The following is a 22,840-nucleotide window of genomic DNA, read 5'->3' as shown; positions in this document are numbered from 1 at the left end:
TGAGAGTCTGCCTGCCGATGCAGGGGACACGGGGTTTGTGCCCCGGTCCGGGAAGATCCCACATGCCGCGGAGCGGCTGGGCCCGTGAGCCGTGGCTGCTGGGTCTGCGCGTCCGGAGCCTGTGCTCCACAACGGGAGAGGCCACAACAGCGAGAGGCCCGCGTACCGCAAAAAACAAAACAAAACAAAACAAACTTCAGTGGTTTCAATGTGTGCAAATATTGAGGTCTACTGAGATAGGCAGTGCTAGGTGAATGTAAAGATTGGCCCCAAGATAACCTAGGAGAGTTAGCTGAGGAATTCTAGAAAATATATGCTTAAGCTGAGACATGAATGATACAGATGAGTAGATGTAGTAAAGGAAGCCAGAGGGTGTGTTCACTGAGGGCTATTGGAGTCAGTGCACATTGAGGGATTCAAGATGATGTGAAGCCCTTCTGTACTGGCTTCCTTCTCTTCCGGTGGCACCTCGTATGTGATCATCAGTCACAGAAACCAGTGGTTCAATCCCGATTCATGGCTGGAATGCTGGTGTGGGGCCTCATATATGGCCATCTCTCAGACGGATGAGTGTCTAGCTCACTGCTGCCCTTCCTCTGTGGTGTTTTCACAGTTTATGATTAACTGTTTCATAAAGAAGTCTTTATTGAGCTCCCCTAGTATATAATTTAAATTGTTGTGGGTTGCCTTGGTTCCCAGGGAGCTATAGATGGAAATGCAGAATTAGACTCATTGTGATAAATGCCATTTTGTTGCCACAGAGCTCTCTGTACTGGAGACAGAAATGACCTCTTTATAAGATCTGGGTGCATTTCAGAACAGCATTTAGAGGCAAGTTGCCATAAACTTCATTTATAAAGATGAGAAGGAGTTGCCAATGGGAAGTAGAAGGAATGCAGGCCTTTGCCATAGCTTCTATATTAAGTACCTTACAGATTCAGTGAGCTAAATGCTGTGGTTTCCTACATCAGTCATCATGTTGAGGTTACCCCCACTGTAATTAGTATTCATTCTATAAAACCTGATGCTTTGTTATTTGGTACTGAAGTTGAATTAAGACATGTTGTGGCTATAATCTGGATGTTTGATTCTGTAAAAAAAAAATCCTCGTTAGAGGTAATACTTGCAAACATGTAAGGTAATTAATCTGTAGACCCCTGGTGTTATAACTTGTGTGTGAGAGGTTTGGGTTATTCTGTGCCTGGCAGTAATCATTTGAAAGTAAGAGGACAACCATGGCAGCCATACATGCAAGTCTCCTGTAGGGGAAGTGAAAGGCTTAAAGTATCCCTTGTTGTCTGTAAGCCTAACATCATTTAATCTTACAGCTGAAAATTGTGGACTCTGAATGTATCACCTCAGTGTAATTCATAAAAGATTTCAGGGTCAGAGTGCTCATATTGGCCAGTCTTCCAACTGAACCCTTTATGATGATTCACAATAAAATGCTGATTGATCTCTTTATATGGGCATAGGGTGATAGATATGTGTGGCTGTGGGTGGAAGTGGGTTATGACAGGTAATGAGTGTGGAAACTTAAGGAAAGAAGACAGAGCCTTATAGCTAAGCTAAAGATTTTAAACTAAAAATAGGTTAAAACTTCTGAACACCATCATGAAAAGGAAAAACAAAGTGGGATTATATCAAACCAAAAAACTTAGCAAAGCAATGATCAACAAAATGAAAAGGAAACCTACAGAATGAGAGAAAATATGTGAAAGTCATATAGCTGATAAAGAGTTACTATCCAAAATTTACAGGGAACTACTAGAACCAATGGCAAAAATCCACAAATAACCTGATTTTTTAAAATGGGCAAAGGAAATCAATAGGTATTTCTCCAAAGGTCACATAGAAATAGTGAACAGGTATATGAAAAGATGCATAACATCTCTAATCATTAGAGAATACAAATGAAAACAATGAGAAGTACCCTTATGCCAGTTCAGAAGGCTAATATATCCAAAACACTGTTTTCAAGAATGTCAAGGGGCTTTGTCTTTATCTTTTTTTCCAGGAGTTTTACTGTTTCAGGGTATTGTGTAAGTCTAATCCATTCTGAGTGAATTTTTTCAATTGTGAATATAGGGGTCAAACTTCATTCTTCTCTATGTGATTATACAGTTTTTTCAATACCATTACTGAAGACACTGTTATTGGCTTCTTTACCACATATGGTATCTGAAGACTTAATTTCTGGGGTCATGATTCTTTTCTATTGGTTTATGGTCTATTTTAATGCCAGTACCATACTGTTTTATTACTATAGCTTTGTAGTATAGTTTGAAATCAAAAGTGTGATGCTTCTAGCTTGGATCTTCTTTGTGAGGATTGCTTTGACTATTTGGGGTCATTGGTGATTTCACATAAATTTTAGGATAGTTTTTCTATTTCTGTGAAAAATGTCATTAGAACTTTGAAAGAGACTGCACTGAATCTATAGATGGTTTTGCATAGTATGGACATTTTATTTTTATTTTATTTTATTTTATTTTCGCGGTACGCGGGCCTCTCGCTGTTGTGGCCTCTCCCGTTGCGGAGCACAAGCTCTGGACGTGCAGGCTCAGTGGCCATGGCTCACAGGCCCAGCTGCTCCACGGCATGTGGTCCGGGAATGAACCCCCATCCCCTGCATCAGCAGGCGGACTCTCAACCACTGCGCCACCAGGGAAGCCCCTGGACATTTTGAAAATACTAATTTTTCTAATATGAACATGGGTCATCTTTCCATTTATTTGTGTCTTACATTCTTTCATCAAAGTCTTGTTGTTTTCAGTGTCCAGATCTTTCATCTCCTTGGTTAAACTTATACTTAATTATTTTATTGTTTTTGATGCTATAGTAAATGGGACTCTTTCTTTTTTTTTTTTTTAACATCTTTACTGGAGTATGATTGCTTTACACTGGTGTGTTAGTTTCTGCTTTATAACAAAGTGAATCAGTTATACATATACATATGTCCCCATATCTCCTCCCTCTTTCATCTCCCTCCCTTCCACCCGCCCTATCCCACCCCTCTAGGTGGTCACAAACCACTGAGCTGATCTCTCTGTGCTATGCGGCTGCTTCCCACTAGCTATCTATTTTACGTTTGGTAGTGTATATATGTCCATGCCACTCTTTCATTTTGTCCCAGCTTACCTTTCCCCCTCCCCATATCCTCAAGTCCATTCTCTAGTAGGTCTGCATCTTTATTCCCATCTTGCCCCTAGGTTCTTCATGACCATTTCTTTTTAGACTCCATATATATGTGTTAACATACGGTATTTGTTTCTCTCTTTCTGACTTACTTCACTCTGTATGACAGTCTCTAGGTCTATCCACCTCATTACAAATAACTCAGTTTCGTTCCTTTTTATGGCTGAGTAAGATTCCATTGTATATATGTGCCACATCTTCTTTATCCATTCATCTGTTGATGGAAACTTTGGTTGATTCCATGTCCTGGCTATTGTAAATAGAGCTGCAATGAACGTTTTGGTACATGACTCCTTTTGAATTGTGGTTTTCTCAGAATATATGCCCAGTAGTGGGATTTCTGGGTCGTATGGTAGTTCTATTTTTAGTTTTCTAAGGAATCTCCATACTGTTCTCCATAGTGGCTGTATCAATTTACATTCCCACCAACAGTGCAAGAGGGTTCCCTTTTCTCCACACCCTCTCCAGCATTTATTGTTTCTAGATTTTTTGATGATGGCCATTCTGACTGGTGTGAGATGATATCTCATTGTAGTTTTGATTTGCATTTCTCTAATGATTAATGATGTTGAGCATTCTTTCATGTGTCTGTTGGCAATCTGTATATCTTCTTTGGAGAAATGCATATTTAGGTCTTCTGCCCATTTTTGGATTGGGTTGTTTGTTTTTTTAATGTTGAGCTGCATGAGCTGCTTCTAAATTTTGGAGATTAATCTTCTGTCAGTTGCTTCATTTGCAAATATTTTCTCCCATTTTGAGAGTTGTCTTTTCATCTCATTTATGGTTTCCTTTTTCATGCAAAAGCTTTTAAGTTTCATTAGGTCCCATTTGTTTATTTTTGTTTTTATTTCCATTTCTCTAGGAGGTAGGTCAAAAAGGATCTTGCTGTGATTTATGTGATAGAGTGTTCTGCCTATGTTTTCCTCTAAGAGTTTGATGGTGTATGGCCTTACATTTAGGTCTTTAATCTATTTTGGGTTTATTTTTGTATATGGTGTTAGGGAGTGTTCTAATTTCATTCTTTTACATGTAGCTGTCCAGTTTTCCCAGCACCACTTATTGAAGAGGTTGTCTTTTGTCCACTGTACATTCTTGCATCCTTTATCAAAGATAAGGTGACCATATGTCTGTTGGTTTATCTCTGGGCTTTCTATCCAGTTCCATTGATCTATATTTCTGTTTTTGTGCCAGTACCATACTGTCTTGATTACTGTAGCTTTGTAGTATAGTCTGAAGTCAGGGACCATCACTCTGATACCAAAACCAGACAAAGATGTCAAAAAGAAAGAAAACTACATGCCAATATCACTGATGAACATAGATGCAAAAATCCTCAACAAAATACTAGGAAAGAGAATCCAACAGCACATAAAAGGATCATACACTGTGATGAAGTGGGGTTTATACCAGGAATCCAAGGATTCTTCAATATATGTAAATCAATCAATGTGATACAGCATATTAACAAACTGAAGGAGAAAAACCATATGATCATCTCAATAGATGCAGAGAAAGCTTTCGACAAAATTCAACATCCATTTATGATAAAAACCCTCCAGAAAGTAGGCTTAGAGGGAACTTTCCTCAACATAATAAAGGCCATATATGACAAACCCACAGCCAACATCGTCCTCAATGGTGAGAAACTGAAACCATTTGCACTAAGAGCAGGAAAAAGACAAGGTTGCCCATTCTCACCACTATTATTTAACATAGTTTTGGAAATTTTAGTCACAGCAATCAGAGAAGAAAAAGAAAGAAAAGGAATCCAAATTGGAAAAGAAGTAAAGCTGTCACTGTTTGCAGATGACATGACACTATACCTAGAGAATCCTAAAGATGCTACCAGAAAACTACTAGAGCTAATTGATGAATTTGTCAAAGTAGCAGGATACAAAATTAATGCACAGAAATCTCTTGCATTCCTATACACTAATGATGAAAAATCTGGAAGTGAAATTAAGAAAACACTCCCAATTACCACTGCAACAAAAAGAATAAAATATCTAGGGATAATCCTTCCTAAGGAGACAAAAGACCAGTATGCAGAAAATTAGAAGACAATAATAAAAGAAATTAAAGATGATACAAATAGATGGAGATATATACCATGTTCTTGGATTAGAAGAATCAACATTGTGAAAATGACTCTACTACCCAAAGCAATCTACAGATTCAATGCAACCACTATCAAACTACCACTGGCATTTTTCACAGTACTAGAACAAAAAATATTTCACAATTTGTATGAAAACACAAAAGACCCCAAATAGTCAAAGCAATCTTGAGAAAGATAAACGGAGCTGGAGGAATCAGATATTTCTTTGTTAGCATGTAGAAATGCATTTGATCTCTATATGTTGATTTTGTATCCTACAAAGTTACTGAATTTGTAGATTAGTTCTAGCAAACTTTTTTGTTTGAGTTGACAGGATTTTCTATGTACAAGTTCATATCATCTGCAACCATAGAGAATATAATTCCTCCTTTCCAGTAAGGATACATTTTACTTCTTTTTCTCACCTGGTAGCTCTGAGTAGGAATTCCAGGATTATGTTGATAGGAGAGGTGTGAGTGGGCCCACTTTTTTCCCCTGAACATAGAGGGAAATATTTCAAAGTGTCACTACTGTGTATGATGTTATCTGAAGACCAGTTGTATATCATCTTTATTATGTTGAGGTATGTTCCTTCTATACCCAGTTAACTGAGCACTTATATTTTTATCACAAATATGTAGACATTAACAACACACTCTTGAACAAACATTACACTGAAGAGGAAATTAAAAGAGGGTTTTAAAAATATCTGAGACAAACAAAAACAAAATCAAAGCACACCATAATTTCTGAGATGTGGCAAGATACTAGTAAAAGTGAATTTTATAGTAAGAAATGTCTATGTTAGAAAGAAAAAATATCTTAAATAAACAATCTAACTTTATACCTCAAAGAAGTAGAAAAAAGAACAAACTAAGCCCAAAGTTAGTAGAAGGAAGTTAACAATCAAGATTACAGCAGCATTAGATGCCCCAACATTCGAATTATAGGGGTCCCAGAAGAAGAAGAGAAAAAGAAAGGAACTGAGAAAATATTTGAAGAGATTATAGTTGAAAACTCCCCTAACATGGGAAAGGAAATAGTTAATCAAGACCAGGAAGCACAGAGAGTCCCATACAGGATAAATCCAAGCAGAAACACGCCAAGACACATATTAATCAAACTATCAAAAATTAAATACAAAGAAAAAATATTAAAAAGCAGCAAGGGAAAAACAACAAATAACACACAAGGGAATCCCCATAAGGTTAACAGCTGATCTTTCAGCAGAAACTCTGCAAGCCAGAAGGGAGTGGCAGGACATATTTAAAGTGATGAAGGAGAAAAACCTACAGCCAAGATTACTCTACCCAGCAAGGATCTCATTGAGATTTGACAGAGAAATTAAAACCTTTAGAGACAAGTGAAAGCTGAGAGAATTCAGCACCACCAAACCAGCTTCACAACAACTGCTAAAGGAACTTCTCTAGGCAGGAAACACAGAGAAAGAAAAGACCTACAATAACAAACCTAAAACAAATAAGAAAATGGTAATAGGAGCATACATATCGATAATTACCTTAAATGTAAAAGGATTAAACGCTCCAACCAAAAGACAGACTGGCTGAATGGATAGAAAAACAAGACCCGTATATATGCTGTCTACAAGAGAACCACTTCAGACCTAGGGACACATACAGACTGAAAGTGAGGGGATGAAAAAAGATATTCCATGCAAATGGAAATCAAAAGAAAGCTGGAGTAGCAATTCTCATATAAGACAAAATAGACTTTAAAACAAAGACTATTACAAGTGACAAAGAAGAACACTACATAATGATCAAGGGATCAAACCAAGAAGAAGATATAACAATTGTAAATATTTATGCATCCAACATAGGAGCACCTCAATACCTAAGACAAATACTAACAGCAAGAAAAGGGGAAATCGACAGTAACACCATGATAGTAGGGGACTTTAACACCCCACTTTCAACAATGGACAGATCATCCAAAATGAAAATAAATAAGGAACACAAGCTTTAAGTGATACATTAAACAAGATGGACTTAATTGATATTTATAGGACATTCCATCCAAAAACAACAGAATACACATTCTTCTCAAGTGCTCATGGAACATTCTCCAGGATAAATCATATCTTGGGTCACAAAATTAGGCATGGTAAAGTTAAGAATATTAAAATCGTATCAAGTATCTTTTCTGACCACAATGCTATGAGACTAGATATCAATTACAGGAAAAAAATCTCTAAAAAATACAAACACATGGAGGCTAAACAATACACTACTTAATAACCAAGAGATCACTGAAGAAATCAAAGAGGAAATCAAAAAATACCTAGAAACAAATGACAATAAAGCAAGATGACCCAAAATCTATGGGATGCAGCAAAAGCAGTTCTAAGTGGGAAGTTTATAGCAATACTATCCTACCTTAAACAACCTAACCTTACATCTAAGCAATTAGAGAAAGAAGAATAAATAAACCCCAAAGTTAGCAGGAGAAAAGAAATCATATAGATCAGATCAGAAATAAATGAAAAAGAAATGAAGGAAACGATAACAAAGATCAATAAAACTAAAAGCTGGTTCTTTGAGAAGATAAACAAAATTGATAAACCATTAGCCAGACTCATCAAGAAAAAAAAGAAGACTCAAATCAACAGAATTAGAAATGAAAAGGAGAAGTAACAACTGAAACCACAGAAATCCAAAGGATCATGAGAGATTACTGCAAGCAACTATTTGCCAATAAAATGGACAACCTGGAAGAAATGGACAAATTCTTAGAAAAGCACAATCTTCTGACACTGAACCAGGAAGAAATAGAAAATATAATCAGACCAATCACAAGCACTGAAATTGAGATTGTGATTAAATATCTTCCAACAAACAAAAGCCCAGGACTAGATGGCTTCACAGGGGAAATCTATCAAACATTTAGAGAAGAGCAAACACCTATCCTTCTCAAACTCTTCCAAAATATAGCAGAGGGAGGAACACTATGAAACTCATTCTATGAGACCACCATCACCCTGATACCAAAACCAGACAAGGATGTCACAAAGAAAGACCACTACGGGCCAATATCACTGATGAACAAACATGCAAAAATCCTCAACAAAATACTAGCAAACGGAATCCAACAGCACATTGAAAGGATCATACACCATGATCAAGTGGGGTTAATCCCAGGAATGCAAAGATTCTTCAATATACACAAATCAATCAATGTGATACATCATATTAACAAACTGAAGGATAAAAACCATATGATTGGAATTCCCTGGTGGCACAGTGGTGGAGAGTCCACCTGCCGAAGCAGAGGACACGGGTTTGTGCCCCTGTCGGGGAAGATCCCACATGCCGCGGAGCGGCTGGGCCCGTGAACCATGGCCACTGAGCCTGCGCATCTGTGGCCTGTGCTCCGCAACAGGAGAGGCCACAACAGTGAGAGGCCTGTGTACCACACACACAAAAAAGCCATATGATCACCTCAGTTGATGCAGGAAAAGCTTTCAACAAAATTCAACACCCATTTATGATAAAAACCCTCCAGAAAGCAGGCATAGAGGGAACTTACCTAAACATAATAAAGGCCACATATGACAAATCCACAGCCAACATCATTCTCGATGGTGAAAAACTGAAACCATTTCCACTAAGATCAGGAAGAAGACAAGGGTGCACACTCTCACCACTATTATTCAACATTGTTTTAGAGTTTTAGCCACAGCAATCAGAGAGGAAAAAGAAATAAAAGGAACCCAAATTGGAAAAGAAGTAAATCTGTCACTGTTTGCAGATGATATGACACTACACATAGAGAATCCTAAAGATGCTAGCAGAAAACTACTAGAGCTAATCAATGAATTTGGTAAAGTTGCAGGATACAAAATTAATGCACAGAAGTCTCTTGCATTCCTATACACTAATGATGAAAAAAGAAATTAAGGAAACACTCCCATTTACCACCGCAACAAAAAGAATAAAATACCTAGGAATAAACCAACTTAAGGAGACAAAAGACCTGTATGCAGAAAACTACAAGATGCTGGTGAAAGAAATTAAAGGTGATGCAAACAGATGTAGAGATATACCATGTGCTTGGATTGGAAGAATCAACATTGTGAAAATGACTATACTATCCAAAGCAATCTACAGATTCAGTGCAATCCCTATCAAACTACCAATGGCATTTTTCACAGAACTAGAATAAAAAATTTCACAATTTGTATGGAAACACAAAAGACTCTGAATAGCCAAAGCAATCTTAAGAAAGAATAACGGAGCTGGAGGAATCAGGTTCCCTGACTTCAGACTATACTACAGAGCTACAGTAATCAAGAAAATGCGGTACAAAAACAGAAATATAGATCAATGGAACAGGATAGAGAGCCCAGAGATAAACCCACGCACATATGGTCACCTTATTTTTAATAAAGGAGGAAAGAATATACAACGGAGAAAAGACAGCTTCTTCAATAAGTGGTGCTGGGAAAACTGGACAGCTACATGTAAAAGAATGAAATTAGAACACTCCCTAACACCATACACAAAAATAAATTCAAAATGGATTGAAGACTTAAATGTAAGGCCAGACACTATCAAACTCTTAGAGGAAAACATAGGCAGCACACTCTATGACATAAAACACACAAGATCCTTTTTGACCCACCTCCTAGAGAAATAGAAATAGGAGCAAACAAAGAAACAAAAAAAATGTGACCTAATGATACGTAAAATCTTTTGGACAGCAAAGGAAAACATAAACAAGATGAAAAGGCAACCCTCAGAATGGGAGAAAATACTTGCAAATGAAGCAACTGATGAACGATTAATCTCCAGAATTTACAAGCAGCTCATGCAGCTCAATATCAAAAAAACAAAAAACCAATCCAAAAATGGGCAGAATACCTACATACACATTTCTCCAAAGGAGATATACAGATGGCCCAGAAGCACATGAAAGAATGCTCAACATCATTAATCATTAGAGAAATGCAAATTAAAACTACAATGACATATCACCTCACACAAGTCAGAATGGCCATCATCAAAAAATCTAGAAACAATAAACGCTGGAGAGGGTGTGGAGAAAAGGGAACCCTCTTGCACTGTTGGTGGGAATGTAAATTGATACAGCCACTATGGAGAACAGTATGGAGGTTCCTTAAAAAATTAAAAATAGAACTATCATACGACCCAGCAATCCCACTACTGGGCATATACCCTGAGTAAACCATAATTCAAAAAGAGTCAATTACCACAATGTTCATTGCAGCTCTATTTACAGTAGCCAGGACATGGAAGCAACCTAAGTGCCCACCAACAGATGACTGGATAAAGAAGATGTGGCACATATATACAGTGGAATATTACTCAGCCATAAAAAGAAATGAAATTGAGTTATTTGTAGTGAGGTGGATGGACCTAGAGTGTGTCATACAGAGTGAAGTAAGTCAGAAAGAGAAAAACAAATATCATATGCTAACACATATATATGGAATCTAAGAAACAAACAAACAAAATGGTCATGAAGAACCTAGGGGCAAGACGGGAATAAAGACACAGACCTATTAGAGAATGGACTTGAGGATACGGGGAGAGGAAGGGTAAGATGGGACAAAGTGAGAGGGTGGCATGGACATATGTACACTACCAAATGTAAAATCGATAGCTAGTGGGAAGCAGCTGCATAGCACAGGAAGATCAGCTCGGTGCTTTGTGACCATCTAGAGGGGTGGGATAGGGAGGGTGGGAAGGAGGGAGATGCAAGAGGGAAGAGATATGGAGATATATGTATATGTCTAACGGATTCACTTTGTTATAAAGCAGAAACCAACACACCATGGTAAAGCAGTTATATTCCAATAAAGATGTTTAAAAAAAAAAGAATCTAAGGTCAGGACAGGAATGAAGATGCAGACGTAGAGAATGGACTTGAGGACATGAGGAGGGGGGAGGGTAAGCTGGGATGAAGTGAGAGAGTGGCATGGACATATATACACTACACTGTCTGTAAAACAGACAGCTAGTGGGAAGCAGCCGCATAGCACAGGGAGATCAGCTCGGTGCTTTGTGACCACTTAGAGGGGTGGGATAGGGAGGGTGGGAGGGAGATGCAAGAGGGAGGAGATATGGGGATATATGTATACGTAAAGCTGATTCACTTTGTTATACAGCAGAAACTAACACACCATTGTAAAGCAATTATACTCCAATAAAGTCATTAAAAAAAAAAGACTGTTACAAGAGACAAAAGACAGTACATAATGATCAAGGCATCAGTCCAAGAAAAAGTTATAACAATTGTAAATATATGTGCACCCAACATAGGAGCAAGTAAATATATAAGGCAAATGCCACAGCAATCAGAGAAGGCAAAGAAATAAAAGGAATCCACATTGGAAAGAAAGAATTAAAACTGTCAGTGTTTGCAGATGACATGAAACTATACATAGAACATCCTAAAGGTACTACCAGAAAACTACTAGAGGTCATCAATGAATTCAGTAAATTTGCAGGATACAAAATTAATACAGAGAAATCTATTGCATTCGTATACACTAACAATGAAAGATCAGAAAGAGAAATGAAGGAAACAATCCCATTTACCATTGCATCAAAAAGAATAAAATACCTAGAAATAAACCTATTTAAGGAGGCAAAATATCTGTACTCTGAAAACTGTAAGATGCTGATGAAAGAAATTGAAGATGACATAAACAGATGGAAAGATATATGAATGTTCTGTACTGGAAGAATCAATATTGTCAAAATGACTATACTACCCAAGGCAATCTACAGACTCAATGCAATCCCTGTCAAATTACCAATAGTATTTTTCACAGAACTAGAACAAAAAAATCTTAAAATTTGTATGGATACATGAAAGAACACCAATAGCGAAAGCAATCTTGAGAGAGAAAAACGGAGCTGGAAGAATCAGGCTCTCTGACTTCAGACTACACTACAGATGTACAATAATCAAAACAGTATGGTATTGGCACAAAAACAGAAATAGAGATCAAGGGAACAGGATAGAAAAGCCCAGAAGTAAACCTACGCACCTATAGTCAATTAGTCTATGACAAAGGAAGCAAGAATATACAATGAAGAAAAGACAGTCTCTTCAATAAGTGGTGCTTGGAAAACTGGACAGCTCCATGTAAAAAAATGAAATTAGAATGTTCTCTAACACCTTACACAAAAATAAACTCAAAATGGATTAAAGACCTAAATGTAAGATCAAATACAATAAAACTCCTAGAAGAAAACATAGAACACTCTTTGACATAAATCACAGCAATATTTTTTGGATCCACCTCCTAGAGTAATGAAAATAAAAACAAAAATAAACAAATGGAATCTAATTAAACTGAAAAGCTTTTGCACAGCAAGGGAAACCATAAAAAAAAAAAAACCCGAAAAGACAACTCACAGAATGGAAGAAAATATTTGCAAATGAAGTGACCAACAAGAGATTAATCTCCAAAATATACAAACAGCTCATGTGGCTCAATATCAAAAAGGCAAACAACCCAATCAAAAAGTGGGCAAAAGATCTAAATAGACATTTCTCCAAAGAAGACATACAGATGGCCAAAAACACATGAAAAGATGTACAACATCACTAATTATTAGAGAAATGCAAACTACAATGAGATTTACAATAGCCAGGACATGGAAGCAACCTAAATGTCCATCAAGAGAGGAATGGATAAAGAAGATGTAGTACATATATATGGTGGAATATTACTCAGCTGTAAGAAAGAATGAAATAATGTCATTTGCAGCAACATGGATGTACCTGGAGATTATCATACTAAGTAAATCAGAAAGAGAAAGACAAATATAATATGATATCTCTTATATATAGAATCTTTTTTAAAATGATACAAACGAACTCATTTACAAAACAGAAACAGTTTCACAGACTTAGAAAACGAACTTATGGTTACCAAAGGGGAAAGGTGGGGGGAGGGATAAATTGGGAATTTGGGATTGACATTTATGCACTGCTATATTTAAAATAGATAACCAACAAGGACCTACTGTATAGCACAGGGAACTTTGCCCAGTATTCTGTAATAACCTAAATGGGAAAAGAATTTGAAAAAGGATAGATATATGTATATGTATAACTGAATCACTTTACTGTACACCTGAAACTAACACAACATTGTTAATCCACTATACTCCAATATAAAGTAAAAAATAAATATATATGTAGAAAAATAATAAAGTCAAATTAATTGCCAAAAAAAGAATTAATTAGTCATAAAAAGGAATGAAAGAATGGCATATGTTACAACATAGGTGAAACTTGAATACATTATGTTAAGTGAAAAAAAAACCAGAAAGAAGCCAGATACAAAGGCCCACATATTTTATAACGTGATTTCTATGAAATACATAAATTAGGCAAATCCATAGAGACAGACGTAGATTAGTGGTTGCTAAGAGTTAGGGGTAAAGTGGGGAAGGGGGTGTGACTCCTCGTGGGTACAGGTTTCTTTTGTGATGACAAAAATGTTCTGTAATGAGAGCATAGTCATGGATGCACAACTGTGAACAAATAAAATCCATGTAAGTGTATATTTTAAAGAGAATTATGTGTTATATGAATTATACCACAATAAGGCTTCAAAAGATTTTTTAATGGAAGATTTAGTGCTAACAAAGGTGACATTTTTCCTATATTGCTCTTCAGTTCTTCCATAGCCCATTGTGCATTTGCCATATATATGTTTTATAATATCAGATTGTAGTTATTTACATACCTCTCCCTTACTCGCCATAGTCTTACACTTAAAGACCTTGTCTAACACAATGCTGTATTCCTAGAACAGAACAGGTCCTCACAAATGTTATCCGAATGAATCTATAAGCCTGTAAAAAATAAACTTCTCTATGCACTTATCAATGACTTAACCCTCTGCCCTCCATCACTACCCACCCTGACCCCATTTTGAGTAATTTATTTTCAATGTGAAATCATGGTTTGATTTGACTTTAAGCAGAATAATGTCATTTACCAAAAGAAAAATATTGTATCATATTTCACTTGCTTTAAATTAATTCAGGACTATTTTCATTAACTCTTTTAATCAAAAGTCAGTACTAAAAAGCAAAGCACTTACTTTCAGTACTTTTCACAGAAAAACAAAACACGTTTCACTTTCGAGTCTGACAAATGACATGTTCTGAAAGGGACTGCAAACCATGTAGCAGGTTTATTTTATTTTATTTACAGATGTGTAGCTCAAAGTCCAGTGTCACTTTGGGACACTGCTGACAAAAAGAATTTTCACAAAGTAGACCTTTAAACAGTTTTATCAATTGCTGGAAGCATCTCAGCAAAATATTTCTCTGTGACTTTAGAGAAGACAGTTACCGACCTGATTCCCAAAGAAGTTGGAGAAATAGCTTCCATGGCCTTGCTGTGAAGGTGAGACAGGGCCCATTGAGCTAACACTGAGATCAGGATCAATACACACTTAGTGTGTGACATAGTGAAAGGAAACTTTTTCTCCCTTTGAACTTCTCTAAATAGTCATTTTGCCTCCCCTTGGGGATCACTGCTCAGCTCAATGGCCTTTCAGGACCTCCTGGATCAAGTTGGAGGCCTGGGGAGATTCCAGATCCTTCAGATGGTTTTCCTTTGTATCTCCAGCCTCATAGTGTACCCTCATATTCTATTGGAGAACTTCACTGCAGCTGTTCCTGGTCATCGCTGCTGGGTTCACATCCTTGACAATGACACTGACTCTGCTAATGGCACTGGGACCCTCAGCCAAGACACCCTCCTGAGAATCTCCATCCCACTGGACTCAAACCTGAGGCCAGAGAAGTGTCGTCGCTTCCTCCTCCCCCAGTGGCAGCTCCTTCACCTGAACGGGACCTTCCCCAACATGAGTGACCTGGACACAGAACCCTGTGTGGATGGCTGGGTGTATGACCAAAGCTCCTTCTCCTCCACTGTCGTGACTGAGGTAAGAGGCCCCATGTACATCTTATGAGTGCATGGTCTGGGTGTTTAAGGGTAACAGAGTAATGAACAAGCTTCTAGAATTTTTATCACTATTAGGTGCTCATTCTTCATTCTTTCAGCAAATATTAATTACTTCTTTACTGAATGCCAGACACCTATATATTTAATGAGTCTAATGAACTCAAAAATAGATGTGACCTTGCTATTATATGGCTTTTATTATTTAAAAGACCAAAGGTTAAGCAAGTAATTTATGTGATGTGTTTAAAAGGTCAGTAATGCTCAGCCTGGCTTGAAAATTAGAAATATCATGGATATTGATCAAAACCTCCAAGCACCGTACCCCAGAGTAACCATATGAGAAAATCTGTAATGAAATTCTGGCATCAGTAAATTTTTAAATCTCCTCAAATGAATGCACTCTGTGGCCAAGTTTGAGGATCACTTATTATGGAATTTAAAAAGGCATAAATATAAGCAACAGGTTTAGAGAAGGCTTCCTAAAGGAAGTTATGTTTAAGCTGATACCTGAATGATAAAAGTCAACTAAAGTAAAAAAGGAAGCTGGAGAGGAAAACAGGGCTGAAATAAAGAAATGTGTAAATCATTTAAACTGTTTCAATCAGGTTTCCACTGAGGGGTTATAAGTTGTGGAGCTCTCCTTTGATGGTTTCCTTCTCTTCCAGTGGGACCTGGTATGTGAATCTCAGTCACTAAAATCAATGGCCAAATTCTTATTCATGGCTGGAATGCTGGTGGGAAGCATCATATATGGCCATTTATCAGACAGGTGAGTGTCTCTGGATCACAGCTCTCTTTACTCAGGTATTTTCATGAACTCATGAATCATTCTTCCATTAAGAAACACTTATGATTACTGTAGCTTTGTAGTATAGTCTGAAGTGAGGGAGCCTGATTCCTCCAGCTCCATTTTTCGTTCTCAAGATTTCCTTGGCTATTCGGGGTCTTTTGCGTTTCCATACAAATTGTGAAATATTTTATTCTAGTTCTGTGAAAAATGCCAGTGGTAGTTTGATAGTGATTGCATTGAATCTGTAGATTGCTTTGGGTAGTAGAGTCATTTTCACAATGTTCATTCTTCCAATCCAAGAACATGGTATATCTCTCCATCTATTTGTATCATCATTAATTTCTTTCATCAGTGTCTTATAATTTTCTGCATACAGGTCTTTTGTCTCCTTAGGTAGGTTTATGCCTAGATATTTTATTCTTTTTGCTGCAATGGTAAATTGGAGTGTTTTCTTAATTTCAGTTTCAGATTTTTCATCATTAGTGTATAGGAATGCCAGAGATTTCCATGCATTAATTTTGTATCCTGCAACTTTACCAAATTCATTGATTAGCTCTAGTAGTTTTCTGGTAGCATCTTTAGGATTCTCTATGTATAGTATCATGTCAGTATGATACTGGCACAAAAACAGAAATATAGATCAATGGAACAGGATAGAAAGCCCAGAGATAAACCCACGCACCTATGGTCACCTTATCTTTGATAAAGGAGGCAAGAATATGCAGTGGAGAAAAGACAGCCTCTTCAATAAGTGGTGCTGGGAAAACTGGACTTTTACATACTGTAAAAGTATGAAATTAGAACACTCCCTAACACCATATACAAAAATAAACTCAGAATGGATTAAAGCCCTAAATCTAAGGCCAGACACTATCAAACTCTTAGAGGAAAACATAGGCAGAACACTCTATGACATAAATCACAGCAAGATCCTTTTGGACCCACCTCCTAGAGAAATGGAAATAAAAACAAAAATAAACTAATGGGACCTAATGAAACTTAAAAGCTTTTGCACAGCAAAGGAAACCATAAACAAGACCAAAAGACAACCCTCAGAATGGGAGAAAATATTTGAAAATGAAGCAACTGACAAAGGATTAATCTGCAAAATTTACAAGCAGATCACGCAGCTCAATATCAAAAAACAAACAACCCAATCCAAAAATGGGCAGAAGACCTAAATAGACATTTCTCCAAAGAAGATATACAGATTGGCAACAAACACATGAAAGAATGCTCAACATCATTAATCATTAGAGAAATGCAAATCAAAACTACAATGAGATATCATCTCACACCAGTCAGAATGGCCATCATCAAAAAATCTAGAAACAATAAATGCTGGAGAGGGTGTGGAGAAAAGGGAACCCTCTTGCAGTGTTGGTGGGTATGTAAAGTGATACAGCCACTATGGAGAACAGTATGGAGGTTCCTCAAAAAACTAAAAATAGAACTACCATACCAGCAGGCAATCCCACTACTGGGCATATACCCTGAGAAAATCATAATTCAAAAAGAGTCATGTACCAAAATTTTCATTGCAGCTCTATTTACAATAGCCAGGACATGGAAGCAACCTAAGTGTCCATCAACAGATGAATGGATAAAGAAGATATGGCACATATATACAATGGAATATTACTCAGCCATAAAAAGAAACGAAATTGAGTTATTTGTCGTGAGGTGGATGGACCTAGAGTCTGTCATACAGAGTGAAGTCAGAAAGAGAAAAACAAATACCGTATGCTAACACATATATATGGAATCTAAGAAAAAAAAAGATCATGAAGAACCTAGGGGTAAGACGGGAATAAAGACACAGACCTACTAAATAAAGACACAGACTTGAGGATATGGGGAGGGGGAAGGGTAAACTGGGACAAAGTGAAAGAGTGGCATGGACATATATACACTACAAACGTAAAATAGATAGCTAGTGGGAAGCAGCCGCATAGCACAGGGAGATCAGCTCGCTGCTTTGTGACCACCTAGAGGGGTGGGATAGGGAGGCTGGGAGGGAGGGAGATGCAAGAGGGAAGATATATGGGAACATATGTATAGGTATAACTGATTCACTTTGTTATAAAGCAGAAACTAACTCACCATTGTAAAGCAATTGTACTCCAATAAAGATGTTTAAAAAAGAAAAAAAAAAAGAAACACTTATGGCACATTACACTGCCCTGGGGCTTCCTTGCTCCCCAGGGATCTAGAAACACAAATAAATGGAGAATTACAGTCCATGTGGTGAGGGCTATTTTATCAGCTGTGAGCAGTGTATGGGATACAGAAACAACATCTCCATCAGACATGGGAGCGTTTTAGGATGAGGTTTAGAACAGAGGTGCCACAACATATGGTTTATAAAGATGAGAAAGAGGTACCTATGGGAACAGAGAGGAAGATGTTTCACATCATGAGATTCAACCTGTTCAATGATACAGTATGGAAAACAGTGTTGCATGCCTTAGCCAGGGGACTGTGTTCAGTCCCTCTTAGCTGAATGCTTGTGGATTTTCAGAGCATGGTCATCATGTCCCTGTTTCTCTAGTGTGATGGGTAGACATTCCTAAGAAACCTGTGTTATACATAGCAAAGTGTCTTGGTGGTGTATTCCAATGACCTTGATTTTTATTTTTGCTGAAACATTACTTTAAAGTTAAAATTTTCAACCATGTAGGTAATTAATCTAATGATAACTTCTGTCACCATTTGTGGTATTAGAAACTGGAATACCCTGCGCCTGACCATACCACTTCTGAATTAGACAGCCAACCTTTGCCACCACCCAAGCCTGTCTCCACTAAAGGGTATGGGGAATTAAGGTGCCCCTTACCACTACTAGCATAATGCCATCTGTTATCTCAGGTGAAAACTGTGAATTCTGAATTTATGACCTTATAAATGGTAACTTATAAAAGTGTTCAGAGTCAGAATGTTCATTTCTAACAGTTCTATAACACAGAACTACTCATCTTGCAGAAATAAAAATAAAACAATATATCTGTGCTGATTGATTTTTGAAAAAGTTTCCAAGACCATTCAATGGGTAAAATATGGCCCATTTAACAAATGGTACTGTGACAATTGGATATCCACATGCAAAAGAATGTGAATAAACCTAAAACCATAATAAATATTAACACAAAATGGATTAGCAACTTAAATATAAGATCTAAAACCATAAAACTCAGGAAAAAACAGGTGTAAATCTACATGTCTTTGGGTTTGGCAATGTATTCTTAGATATAACATCAAAAGCCTGAGTAACAAAAGAAAATATATACAGATAGGACTTCATCAAAATTAAAAACTTTTGCACATCAAAGGACATTTCAAGAAAGTGAAAAGATAACCTATCTGATGGGAGAAAATATTTGTAAATCATATATAAAGAATAGGTAGGCAAATAGACCAATGGAATAGGGCTTAATATCTAGACTATACAAAGAACTCCTACAACTCAACAACAAAAAGACAAAAAACTCAATTTTTAAATGGGCAAAGGACTTGAATATACATTTATTTTATGAAGTTATACAAATAGTGCATAAGTACATAAAAAGATGCTCAACATGATGTCATTTAAAAAATGCAAGTCAAAAACCACAATAAAATGCCACTTCACACCTACTAGGATGGCTATAATTCAAAAAAAAAAAAAGGAAAATAACATGTATTCACAAAGATATAGAGAAATTAGAATCTTGTACATTACTGATGGGGAGGTAAAATGGTGCCACCACTATGACAAATACTTTGGGAGTTCTTCAAAAAGCTAAATTTAGGGAAACCACATGACCCAGCATTCCATTGCTAGGTATAAAACAGAAAGAATTGAAAACAGGAACTCAAACAAATAGCTTATACAACAATGTCATTGCAGCATTATTCATAATAGTCAGAAAATGAAAACAACCCAAGTATCCATCAACAGATGAATGGATAAAATGTGATATGTAATACCCTGAGAAAACCATAATTCAAAAAGAGACATGTACCAAAATGTTCATTGTAGCTCTATTCACAATAGCCCGGAGCTGGAAACAACCTAAGTGTCCATCATTGGATGAATGGATAAAGAAGATGTGGCACATATATACAATGGAATATTACTCAGCCATAAAAAGAAACGAAACTGAGCTATTTGTAATGAGATGGATAGACCTAGAGTCTGTCATAGAGAGTGAAGTAAGTCAGAAAGAGAAAGACAAATACCGTATGCTAACACATATATATGGAATTAAAAAAAAATGTCATGAAGAACCTAGGGGTAAAACGGGAATAAAGACACAGACCTACTTGAGAATGGACTTGAGGATATGGGGAGGGGGAAGGGTAAGCTGTGACAAAGCGAAAGAGAGGCATGGACATATATACACTACCAAACGTAAGGTAGATAGATAGTGGGAAGCAGCCGCAGAGCACAGGGAGATCAGCTCGGTGCTTTGTGACTGCCTGGAGGGGTGGGATGGGGAGGGTGGGAGGGAGGGAGATGCATGAGGGAAGGGATGTGGGAACAGATGTATATGTATGACTGATTCACTTTGTTATAAAGCAGAAACTAATAAAAAAAAAAGTGTATGGGGAATGACAAAAAAAAAAGTGATATGTACATACAGTGGAAATTGTTCAGCCATAAAGGAAATAAAGTTCTGAATCATACTAAAACCATGAAAACATGTAAAGTAAAATAAGAAAAAACAAGACAAATATTTATGATTCCACTTATATAAAATATGTAGAATAGGAAAATTCATAGAGAATAATGTAGAATATAGGTACCAGAAGATGGGGAGAAAGAGGAATGGAGAGTTATTGCTTAATGGGTACAAAGTTTCTGTTGAGGATTTTGAAAAATGTTGGCAGTAGCTAGTGACGATGGTTGCACAACATTGTAAATGTAATTAATACCAGTGAGTGATCTATACAGTCAAAAGCGGTTAAAATAGCAAATCATATTTTATATATTATACTGCAATTAAAAAGAGACTTAATCAAGAGCATGAGAAGACAAACCACAGACTTGGAAAAAATACTTGCAAAAGACACCTGAAAAAGTATTGTTATCCAAAATATACAAAGAACGCTTAACAAAAGGAAAATGAACATTCCAATTTAAAAATGATCAGAAAACTTGAAAGACACCCCACCAAAGAAATTATACAGATGGTAAATAAGCACATGAAAAGATGCTCCACAACATATGTCATTAGGGAAATGCAAACTAAAACAATGATATACTACTGCACACCTATTAGAATGGCAAAAAAACAAAACACTGACAACACCAAATGCTGACAAAGATGAGGAGCAAAAGAAACTCTCTCTCATTCATTGCTGATGGGAATGCAAAATGTTACAGCCACTTTTGAAGACATTTTGTCAGTTTCTTACAAAATTAAGCACACTCTTGGCAAATAATCTAACAATCAAGTTCCTTGGTACCTTCTCAAAGGAGTTGAAAAGCTATGTCCACACAAAAACCTACCTGTGCATGTTCATAGCAGCTTTATTCATAATTGCCAAAACTTGAAAGCAACCAACATGTCCTTTAGTAGATGAACGCATAAATAAATTGTGTTACATCAATTGTGTTACATCAAACCATAGAATCTTATTCAATGCTAAAATAAATGAGCTATCAAGCCATGAAAAGACATGGAGGAACCTAAGATATGTATCACAAAGTGAAAAAAGCTAATCTGAAAAGGCTACATATTGTGTGATTCCAACTATATAACATTCTGGAAAAGTCAAAACTATGGAAACAGTAAAAGGATAAGTAGTTGGTAGGGGGGGAAATAAACGAATAAGCAGTGCACAGAGGTATTTTAGGGCAGTGAAACTACTCTTTATGATACTGTAATGGTGGGCACATGTCATTATACATTTGTCAAAACCCATAAAATGTACAACACCAAGAGTGTATCCTAATGTAAATTACGAACATTGGGGGATAATGACATATAATTGTAGGTTCATCAATCGTATCAAATGGATCTTTGATATTTAAAATCCTTGTTGGTTAGTTCCAAAATTTGTCTCATCTCAGGAGAAGATTTGAAAGATTTCCATTCTCTTGGGAATGAGTTCCATTTTCTTGGTTCTTCACAAATCAAGATATTTTGAATTATACCTTGAATATTATAAATATTAAGTTGTGAAGATTCTATTTTCCATTATTATTCATCAGTAATATTGATTTCTTCATTTTAGCAAGTAATTTTCATGCCTGAAATTAAACTAAAAACTGTTTCTTATGCAGCAGCTCTGACCTCAGCTTAGATCTTTGTCCTTAGTTGAACTTATTCTGCAGGTGTATGTTTCAGGGGCCATCTGGGGGATGTATGGTAGACACAATTTTGGGATCCCCTCTTTACCACTTTCCCTTGCTGGAACCCCCACTTTTTTCATTGTTCCCAGTTTCCCACCATCTGTGCCCTGATTCTCCAGATTGCAGGATGGCAGTTTTTTTTTCATGCACCTCATTCACTTTACTGTGAGGACTGCACCTTATTCCAGGCTAAGAGCCATGGAAACAGGATGTTCTTTATTTGCTCTCCATCTCCTCTTTTTTTTTTTTTTTTTTTCCGGTATGCGGGCCTCTCACTGTTGTGGCCTCTCCCGTTGCGGAGCACAGGCTACGGACGCGCAGTCTCAGCGGCCATGGCTCACGGGCCCAGCCGCTCCGCGGCATGTGGGATCTTCCCGGACCGGGGCACGAACCCGTGTCCCCTGCATCGGCAGGCGGACTCTCAACCACTGCGCCA

The 22,840-nt window shown here is 37.0% G+C and overlaps 1 protein-coding gene across 1 annotated transcript in view; it reads left to right on the top strand.

Annotated features, from left to right (window-relative positions):
• Positions 1-14,855: 14,855 nt before the first annotated feature.
• Positions 14,856-22,840, top strand: part of LOC307055245 (organic anion transporter 7) — a gene marked incomplete at both ends in the record, with an annotated part of 39,917 nt that continues 31,932 nt past the window's right edge. Inside the window, 2 exons of the mRNA XM_079707302.1 lie at positions 14,856-15,257; positions 15,943-16,046. Of these exons, the coding sequence (XP_079563428.1) occupies positions 14,856-15,257; positions 15,943-16,046 (506 nt within the window). The remainder of the gene's footprint in view (positions 15,258-15,942; positions 16,047-22,840) is intronic.

This window comes from Hyperoodon ampullatus (genome assembly GCF_949752795.1).
Source record: "Hyperoodon ampullatus genome assembly, chromosome: 7".
Lineage (NCBI taxonomy): Eukaryota > Metazoa > Chordata > Mammalia > Artiodactyla > Ziphiidae > Hyperoodon > Hyperoodon ampullatus.
This window is presented reverse-complemented; position numbering and strand designations above follow the sequence as displayed.